The sequence below is a fragment of the Halyomorpha halys genome, unplaced genomic scaffold, assembly GCF_000696795.3.
Source record: "Halyomorpha halys isolate HHAL.00 unplaced genomic scaffold, Hhal_1.1 Scaffold478.1, whole genome shotgun sequence".
NCBI classification, from domain to species: Eukaryota; Metazoa; Arthropoda; class Insecta; order Hemiptera; family Pentatomidae; genus Halyomorpha; species Halyomorpha halys.
The window spans coordinates 229,326-239,849 of record NW_027114329.1 but is presented as its reverse complement, the minus strand read 5'-3'; the positions used below and the strand labels follow the sequence as shown (position 1 = coordinate 239,849).

The window sequence follows — 10,524 nt, the reverse complement described above, 5'->3', positions numbered from 1 at the left end:
ATATTGTTTTCTGTAACCTCATGAACCTTCAGCCCTATTGAAATTAATTATTTTTCTTCAAAAAATATTATTATATAATTAATATACTGAACAGTGCTTGCTGTCACTAAATCTATTGTACGTAATTAATTAGTTAACAATCTAGGAGTTGAGTGGTTTCTTATCAAACAGCCTATAGGTTAAGGAGGTATACTAATAATGAATTAACTATTGAATTTACATAACAACCAATGCCAGACGATTTTTATTGATTATGCTGGTACCGTAAAATACTAAATATAAGTGGACACATTAAATTAAATAATTGTCTGAGATAAAATACGGCGTGATGAACAATTTTAATTTTTTTTTTTTTTAAATTAATACAAATAAGTAACTTTATAACCTTACATAACATTAACATTTTGTTCAGACCATTTAATATTTTCTAAGCAAAACAAAACTCTTAACCAAATCATACAGAATGTTTGCTGCGGTTAATGGAAAGATGAGGTCATTAAAATACTTGAAAATTCTAAAAGGATTTCTCGAAAATATTACTTTAAACATGTCTAGGTCATTCCACGTCAATACAACGCACATTTGAACCTTGCCATCTTAGACTTGTAAAAATTTGAAAGTTTATCGAGATATGTCCAATCTTTTTTGAATTACACAGCACTCAAGTCTGCATAAATGGGCTAAAAACCGAGTTTTAGAATTACTGCAGAAGCTTTCCTGACTTAACTAGAGAAATGGGATAGGTGAGATTTCATAGTATATACCAATTATACCACATATCGTTCCACAGTATATACCATGCCCTTTCATATGATATGCAACACTATACAGATTAAGATAAGTTAACTTTTCTCAAAGCCTAAATCAACTTTTTTTTTTGATTTTCTCAGAAAAGACTTATTTTTAAATTTCAAATAAAGACCCACTCTCATAAATTCAGCTCTTAATTAATATTAATTATTACAGCAATATTCATACTAAATTTTTCATGAAAATTAACATAATCCAGACGTGAATAATGATTCAGTTAATACGCCAGGAGGTATATCTGTAGATTCTTTTATTTTCGTAAGCTTCTGACTATATTAAAAATTTCTTCACCAATATTTTTAATGTAGTTTTAGGAATGAAACCATGGTATTGGGGCATTTCTTTGATAGACATGCCGGTTTTTAGCCCATTTATAAGGACTTAAGAACAGTGTACTTAAACTAATAGAAAATATATCTCGATAAACATTCACAGTTTTCCAAGTTGATACCTTTACAACATCTGTGAATAATTTGAGAAAAGTCTGAGAAGTATTTTTTTGCAAGATATAAATGGTATGTATTGTCTTATTATGAGTTTTAAATTAGTTTTTTTTTAGTAAACACGCAATACAGGTTAAAAACTATTGTGCGTTAAATCATAACCTACAAACCTGTAAATTATAAACTTATTGGTACATTATTTTTTTGGATTTGGTTTTTGAAGTATCCGATTAGCTAAATTTGGTTTTTGTTTTAGAGGTTTTACATAAAAAGTAATTAAAAAGGCTTTAAATGGATCATTAGAATCAGTTTAACTAGAACCTTTCACTATTTCTTTCATTTTTTTTTTACATTATTTTTAATATGATTAGAAAAAAAATTAATTTGATTTTATGTATATATTATGATCAGCAAAAACATTAGTTAAAATATATTTAAAAAAACAGAAGAATATTACTAAAACCTATGATAATGCTTTGATAGAATTCTTGACTAATAACTACCAATAGATTGCTTTATCCACAGCTTCATTGAAGGATCAGGACTCTACTTTATGGAAGCCGGATGTCTACAGGTAGTCTTCCTACACTTAAAATATATACAAGTAGTTATCCGATCATGGTTCTCAAACTATATTGTTTCCTTAGTTCTATACATTTTCTTATAAAAAAAAGTTAAAAATGAATCAAGAAATACATTAGTGTGAATAGAAGCATAAAATAAAAAAACATTTTGATTATCATTTGTATATTATTAATTATATAAATAGCAAGATAATTGATGAGCCAATGGGTCACATCTTCCCTCTAACTTCATACAATCAGATCTTAACATATATTTAAATTTTCTATATTCAAAATACAATAAATAGTAAATAGTACATTTAAAATTTATAATAAATAATAAATATATAAAAATGGTTAAATATTATCAAATAATTATTTTTATTTCTAAAAACTCGAGCTTTAAGACTTTAAAATGTTTAAATAATTTCTGCATTAAAATAGAACTTTTTTAATATTTTAGGTTATTTACATATTTACAAGCGTACAAAATGGACATTATAAAAATAAAAAAAGAATTTTAAAATAATACTATTTATCCAATAATTTTAACTTAATACTTTTCTATTAATTAATATTTAATTCCTGAGGATACGTCCTTGGGTACTTTATAAATAAAATTTCAAAAAAGGGAAAAATCCTTAGGTAATTGACATGGTGATGGAGGTTCTCTTAATCATTTCACAATTTTCTAAACTTTCAATGTCATTGTCTTCTTCTGAGACGCTTGATTCTGATGTCTTCTCTTCTGGAGGTTGGTAGACATTAAGTGAAATACTAAAAACGATAATAATTTATGAATAATTAAATCAGTAATATTGCTGTGATAAATTTTAACAAAGAATGTACTGTGATAAATAATAATTTAATGTGAACAATTGACTAGTTAGGATAATTTATAGACTGATATGATAGCCTGCATAAAGTTGTTTTTTTAAATATTTTGGTTCTAAAATTGTATTAAGATTGTCCTTGAAGATGCCCGCTTTGGCCGAAACGTCGGACTAATAAAGGAATAAAAAATGTTTTGAGACTGAAATGGATAAAATTGTATGTATTTAAATAAATCAGTAATAATTAAATTAAATTATTATGAACTTATGAAAATATGATTTCATAAAACCCATACGGCGCTTTTGGGAGAATATTTCAAATTTGGTGGGTTTTCATTCTGTTAATATAAAAACGTATTTTGGGAACATGACCCAATGAGAATGAAACAATCTTGCTGTTTCATAAATGTGGTGTTATTATTTAGTAAAGAAGCTCTTAAGATATTCCAGAATTTGTTTTTTTTTAAATTGATTTGAGAATACACATAAATAAAACAAATATAAAATGACATCAAATATATAATTGACCCTTATTCCTTTAAATAGTTATATTATCATCCTTTTGTCTATACCCAATGCTAATTACTATCTTCAACATTTCCATTAAGTTAAGTGAATTGAGAAACCTCGTTAGTCAAGCAAATTTAATTTGATCTTCTTCTTCTTATGGTATTTATGACTCTTATGGTCCTAATTGGTTTCATAAAATGTCCGGTCAGTTAAATGTTAATTATTAGAAGCTTGGATTGCATTAAACCTTACGATTTGGTATGGACTATTTTTCGCCGATTCAAAATTTGGTCTAATTGCCTCATGGGTTTCTCAAATTACCAATTCATATATTGTCAATCGTTAATAAGTATTGTGAAGTAGTTAATTTTATTACCTGAATGCAATTAGAATAAGGACATCGACGGCCGCGCTCACGAGGAATATTGCGCCAGGCATCGTTTGGGATGTCGCTGAGAAGATGGAATCGTAAATGAAGAAAATGCCAGTTGGCATCAGACACTCTCCGATGTAGCACAAGCTTATGAATATGCCTAAATAAATTCATATTCTCAATTATTTGTATGACACGTTTGTTTATATTATTTACATAGTTAGTGTTACTTACCGACTTCATCGCTGCCCACTGACTTCGTGATGATGGATTTAGGAACCGTGAAAAGAAAAATCTTCAAAAAGTCCAACCATGCGACTGCGGAGGATTAATGAACTCATCAGTCGTATTAATATAACATAAATTAATACACTAATTATTTAAATATAGCTTACACAGTGCTAATTGAAGCGTCGACGCTGCAAAAGCCATGGAAGCTGCCGAAATTGTTGTAACTACAGCGCTTATTATACCGACTTTGAAGTCTGACCACTTGAGGACTTTAGTAAAGATTGGAGGAGACGCCATCGAACCTGTAAAAAACAATTATATCGATTATTTAACGTAAGTACTATGCCATAAAGGTGTATCTGAAAATTTCTGAGAGAATTCTGTTCGTATTGTAAATTCAGATTTAATGTAATAGCTAATCTTTAATTTTGATAAGCCCATTTTGTATTTTTAATTACGCCACCCATTCAGTTATGTGAAATAAAACATGTAACAAAACCCAAAATAGCAAAATCCGTAAATACACCACTTTGCCTTTATAAGAACAATAAGTAAAACTGACTTACTAGCTAGGCCTGTCAAGAGCCTGTAGGAAGTGTAGACACCAGCACTTGTGACAGTGAATTGAAATCCTTGTTGTAGGTAGTAAAGGTAAAGGTTGACTTCGGCTGAAATTATTTTTAAAAACATTTAAATTAGACATATAAATCAATTATAGTACTAAAGTAAGTATCTTTTTTTTTTAATAATTTATTTATTTATATTTACAACCGTAAACATATATACACATCAAGTAAATTTGCTGTAAGTGATATTATGACATGATAAAAACATGTGGAGAATCTACCCATTGATAGAACTCCAAAAACTCGAGGCCATCTTCTTTTCAGACGCTTAGGAGGATTATTAGGTAGTGAAGGAGAAGCCAGGTTAGAAACGAGTTGGTTTGGGTGGTTGGGAAGTTTATTATGGAAGGTTTGGTATCTGGCCAAATCGGCAACATAGGGGACATTGAGGTCCTGATGGATTATTTGATTTGTGACAAAGTAAGGAGCATTAAGGATTTTACGAAGGATTTTGGACAGTAAGGATTGGATTCGAGAGGAATTAGATGGTTTATTAGAGCTCCTAGGCTCAACTCCGTATGTCCGAATAGGCCTTATAATAGTCATATAGATCAGTCTTTTGTAATGGATTGGAAGTTTGGACCGTTTGTCTAGTAAATGTTGTAATATTCGGCATCGACAAGCAGTTTCCTGTCTTTTCAGTCTTGTATGAGGATTCCATGTCAGTCGTTTGTCCAGATTTAGTCCTAAGTAACGGATCTGTTCAACAGGAATAAGTGGGTTATTATTAAAAGATACTGTGGGGCAAGACGAAGGGTAAAAAGTATTTTTTGAAAAATATTTATACGTTCAAGTTTCTATTAACCTTTCGGGCATGATAGACTAAGAAAACAAAAAAGTCAATATATTTCCTAACCTTATTAACAACAATAAATATTTAGTTATAGAAAAAGCTTTTGTTCCAACTAGTTTATCTGAAAAAAAACTTGAAGTGATGTTATTTTTCTTAGGTCACTCAAAAAAATGTTTCATAATAAAACAGGATTCATCTCCCTGAAAATCTGTACCACTATAAGCCATGAAGGGGCAGCGGTTCAGTTTTTCACGAACAACGGTTATAGAAGGAGGCAATATGTTCATGATCGTGCTCAACCGCCTGATTTTTCCTCAATTAAGGATACCAATATTATGAGACTGGGTGGAACCCAGTGGAAGTTTTAGGTTGACTCACGGCTACAGTAATAGAATAAAGAATTATCTGCCACAGCCGAATCCGTTCTTTATAAAATTGTTTGCATTTCGTGTTTTTTTTATTGAATTTAATTTTTGATATTGACGAGGATACAATGAACAATATTCAAAGAATGACTTTCCTCCAGATACAAGAATATTTAAATCCATGTATCTGATTGTTATACGTGAATAATAAAGGAAAGACAGATTAGATTTTCCTTATGAAATAATAGTATGGACTATGAAGTTACAATATCTACTTATTGAAAGGCTTATGTACAGTTATGTAGTTATTGCTTATAGAAATATTTTTAGAATGATATGTATCTTTTGTGTTCTTACCAGCAGAGCAAGTGTTTATCAGACAGCTGCTCAGTAGCATCAACCAAATCACAGTGTTGTTTGGCCTCGTTTTGAAGACAGCCTTCAACTTCTTGAAAGTCTTCCATTTGTTTCCCTCGTTTGTCGTTCGAGCATTATTTTCATTGATAGATATGACCAGAGCTAGTGTGAACAGGTGAAGGATCATTACGAGAACAAAGAACCACCTGTATCCGAAAAACTCCAAAGCGTATCCAGATAAAGCGTAGGAGACGCAATTACCTCCTACCAACGCTGCTGTATATAACCCCATCCTAAATTAGGAATATGGTATTAAAAAAATATAAATGAGATTTACAGATTAATTTTTACATAATTTGATTGAGGCAAAAGAATGAAAGAAGTTTGATATAAATGTTTAATTTTCAAATTTATTTTATAAATGGATTTCACTTTTGTAACAAATCAACGTTTTAGATCAAATATGTATTGGGAATATCAAGTAAAGTTTTAAAACTTCGCGTTATTGGTTTAAGGTCTGATTTCATTTGTTGACATTAGTTTATTGAATAAATTAAAATGAGATGGTTAAGATACCTGGCAGTTCGATCCTCGACAGTGGACTGATCCGTGATGACGAGCAATGCGCCGACGTAGAAAAGCTTGTTCCCTCCGGCCAGCCCGTAGAGGACACCGTCTGTAAGGCTCGTTATCCAAGGAGAAAGCTCCCATTGGAAGGCTCCGAAGAGCTCGATGGACACTCCCAGCAGCTCGCCAACGAGGGAGAGGTACATGATGGGCTTGTTGCGCCCCGTGTAGTCCCTCCAAGAACCAGCCAGCAGGAGTACCACTGCGGGCAGCACTTCTCGCAGTGTACCACGAACCGTTGTGATGTCTACAATCAACCATTAACATTAAACATTCATTCATTGATGTCACCAAATAGATTTTTTCACTCAAAGTGCATGATTGATGACCAAAGTACATGAATACAATATATGAATAAATACAAAAAATTAGTGATCTAAAAGGAAATGTGGCAATCGTAAATTTTTTTTCTCTTGTAGGGAATTTTATCCTTTAACGATGAAAAATTAATCGTAAAAATTAAGTCGCAAAACAGGCTATAAAGTTCAAATCGTGGTTGCAGATTTATCAGCGTATTGGTTTAAGTGTTTAATCTGTGATCTACATTAATTTTTATAGATGAAGTAGTAAGCGAAGACCTCCAATCACATTATTTACACCTACTGGTTATCAGGCAATCATATCAGACTTCAATGGATCCAGAAAGTATATCTCAAAGTTCTCTTATAGTCCCAAAAGCCTACTACTTTTCTGTCAAAAAAACATATTGGTCCCGAGCGGATATTCGAATCAAGCATGTGCAGTTCAACTAAGGTTAACCAGCGTTTCACAGCAGACTTTGAATGATTGCTTGTAATTAAAAAAGTGTTTATACTTGATTTTATTAACAATTCAAATATTAATCTTACATTTCATGGTGATTTTCTTCGTTCAAAATGTTGAATTTGATATTTTCCTAGTCATAAACTTAACGACGTCACATAAACCATCTCAATCTCAGATCAAATCAAAGAATCTCTAAATGGAGGAAAAGTTGTAAAAAGAAACAAGAGTTAAAAGATTTGTTTTTAATAAACTGTTAATTAATCTCACTGGAATAATGTTTGACGGCTGAAAACCCTTATATTAATATTACTAATATTAAACACCCTAAGCTTATAGACTTTGGTGTCTCTTTTTGTAAACAAATCTAAAATGGATTTCTTTACAAGGCTCAAACTCATATTAAATCATTTAATCATTTAAGCGCACCAAAAACTAGTCGCATTTTATCAAACTTAATGCCGGAAAACAGGGAACCTTAAAATTCTACTTAATTATAAAAAAGAGACATAAGATATCCTATAAAAACATGTTATCTATTAATTCTAAATAATACCCCTTAAGTTAGGATTTCTAGTTATATTTTTTTTAATGCTTCACCACGTCGACGTGTGCTAAGTTATATATTTAGTAACCTAATTCTTGAACTTCCTATATAAAATTAATTAATAACATAGGTAATTATTATTCGTATAGATTGTTGCAACCGGTCAAAAAACGAAAAAAAAAATGTTTTAGCTGCGTTATAATTGTTCTTAAAATGAGAATTGCTTCTTCAAGTAGTTGCATAAGGCCGTGGTCAATCACAATGGATGAGGAATTGTTTTCTTGCTCTAATCATTTTTCTCGCCAAGATGCGAAAAGGTTTTATACTTTCATATTTTCCATCACCTCGAAACTCTTAAAATTATTATTTTTTATGCTTTTTTTAATGTTTCACTACTTCCTTTAAAATTTACTTCATTGTTCATTACAATTTTGGGAGCGCGGTAGCCACGGGGTAAAGCGCGTGGCTACTATTTCCGAGGACCCGGATTTGAATCGGGCTGGGGAGAAAATTGTTTTCTGTTACACTGTAGCCGTGAGTCGACCCTGTGGGTTCTGGAGCCCTCCTGAGGACCTCAGGTGGTGATGGTGGACCAGCCAGCCTCTTAAATTGGGTACCCTTTATTGGGTAAAAATATGGCAGTCGAGCGTGATGCATCTGACCAAATCACCACTTTGCACAACCGTTGGCCTAATAACAGTACCTCCTTACAAAGTACTGAACCCCTGGTTGCAGCGATCCAGATTTTAATTATAAGTTCAGTAGCATTTTAAAAAAATCATAAATCAGTTAATTTATTGGTCAGTTCTTTAAATATTATTTTAGTGAAAACATCAACTGAGAGGTAAAATAATATTGATTGTGAGTAACTTAGTATACCAGTGAATTGTAAAATTAAAACCAAGGTTGGCGTGTATAACTGGTCTTCCACTTTACATATCATCAAAATCGAGACAAGAAGAATTACCGCCATATCAAATTACCATAAGAAAAATGATTCATGAGGATAGAAATCTTTATTTATGGATAACTTTTTTCTAATCTCCAAGATTGGCAGAGAAAAATTATTAATAATAAAATAAATTCGAGTTATATTTTTCTGCCATTTTTTAAATTTCTAATCAAGATATTCCGAGAAATACAAGTTCTTAAGGATACGTTGATATCCCCCATAGTAGAAAACGAGGTTGATAAGAAATGCAAGGTCGCAAAATTTAGAGTAAAATCACCACAATGCTTGTGGAGTAAAATATAGATAAACATGCTAATTATTATTTAAATATTATAGTAATAAATACATTATAATTATAAAGTAAATTTTGGTAAATTTTTTTAATAGAAATTTTGTCATCCTACCTTTTCATGACATTGAAAAGAGAGGGCGATTGAACATTATTATATATTAGACATTATTCTTTAAGAAACTATTTCTTTCTGATGAAAATGTTAATTTTATCTCATTACAGCATCACTCATTATTCAATAAGAATTTCTTAATTTGATAGGAACATTTTCTTTGTTATTTAAACAATAACAACTTATACAAATATTTTTTTTTTAGCGTCGGCTCAATGTTTTAACCGGCAAACAGCCAAATTTGTAAAAACTAACAGCCACAATCTGTGATTAGCAAAGTGAGAAAACCATAGGACATAAGCACACGGAGGTACTGGAAAGGTACTACGTCTTGCAAATGAGTAATTTTTCTTTTTTATGTTAAGTACTTTTCAAATGTTAAACCGATTATTGATTTTAACTTGCCAACTAATCAAAAATAATTTAAAGGACCTCCATACACCATAGGACACCAGGAACACCACATGGTTAAAGACCATCCTCTGCACAGACTAATAAGTGGGTTTATTATGTACCTTCTGTTTATAAACGTCGGTTTCGAAATTATAATCTTGGAAGAAATACTCCATTTTTTCACTTTTCTCACTGGGATGTAATGTGTTTCATAAGAAGCCTAAAATTTCTATGAGAGTTTCTGATGACTAGAGGGATGTATATGCAATAGATCCATCAACTTTGAAGTAAATAAAATTTTCCCATCACACAAGATAACAATAATTTCCTCAAAAAGAAAAATTAAATGACGTTCCTAGTTATTGTCTGTTAATTTTTAGGATACAAATGATTCGATTTGGTAATTAAATGGTTTTAACGTTACACTAATGAAAAAAAAAAAACACAATAACATAAGAATACTCATTAATTAAATATAAGTTACCTGTAGCTTCGGCCAATAAACTGGTACTGTTGCAGACATAGTCGAGGGGCGGTTCTACCAGCGGGCTGCAGAGCTTTTGTTGTATGAAGTTGGGGATGATGGAGGAGTAGATGCCGACGGCCAGGGTGTACAAGAAGACCGCGGGTTCCGAAGACAGGGTTCTTCCGAGGGTGTAGAGTCGCCTCATCCTCGCATCAGACTGTTCATCTCCTCGGGGATATCTTATCGTCTCGAGGAGCTCTCAATTAGTGCTTTCGAGAGTCGGGTGAATCATTTAAAGGAACTTGTGATCACGAATAATGAATTAATCCCCAACGAGTATCGAGCAAACATTAAACAATCGATAAGGTGATTGTTCAAAATAGAATTCACAATAGATCTTCCAAAGAGACTAGGTTTTATCAGCTTAAAGTTTTTTTATTTTCATAAATATTTTATACAAGTGTTTTAT

The 10,524-nt window shown here is 31.5% G+C and overlaps 1 protein-coding gene across 1 annotated transcript; it reads right to left on the bottom strand.

The window, feature by feature from the left end:
* Nucleotides 1-1,983: 1,983 nt before the first annotated feature.
* On the bottom strand, nt 1,984-10,322 carry LOC106683374 (lysosomal proton-coupled steroid conjugate and bile acid symporter SLC46A3). The gene is made up of 8 exons (XM_014424797.3): nt 10,074-10,322; nt 6,481-6,778; nt 5,905-6,197; nt 4,330-4,431; nt 3,928-4,065; nt 3,767-3,850; nt 3,536-3,692; nt 1,984-2,593 (listed from the first exon to the last, which is right to left on the bottom strand). The coding sequence occupies exons 1-8, from the start codon at nt 10,258-10,260 to the stop codon at nt 2,458-2,460; spliced, it is 1,395 nt and encodes a 464-aa protein (XP_014280283.1). The 5' UTR covers nt 10,261-10,322; the 3' UTR covers nt 1,984-2,457.
* Between the last annotated feature and the right edge of the window lie 202 nt (nt 10,323-10,524).

Excerpts from the sequence above, each read along its gene's own strand:
- LOC106683374 (XM_014424797.3), bottom strand. The coding sequence starts at position 10,260 with ATGAGGCGACTCTACACCCTCGGAAGAACCCTGTCTTCGGAACCCGCG. Across the intron at positions 6,779-10,073 it reads TTTATTGGCCGAAGCTACAG|ACATCACAACGGTTCGTGGT; the intron begins GTAACTTATATT and ends GGTTGATTGTAG. Across the intron at positions 4,432-5,904 it reads GATAAACACTTGCTCTGCTG|CCGAAGTCAACCTTTACCTT; the intron begins GTAAGAACACAA and ends AAATAATTTCAG.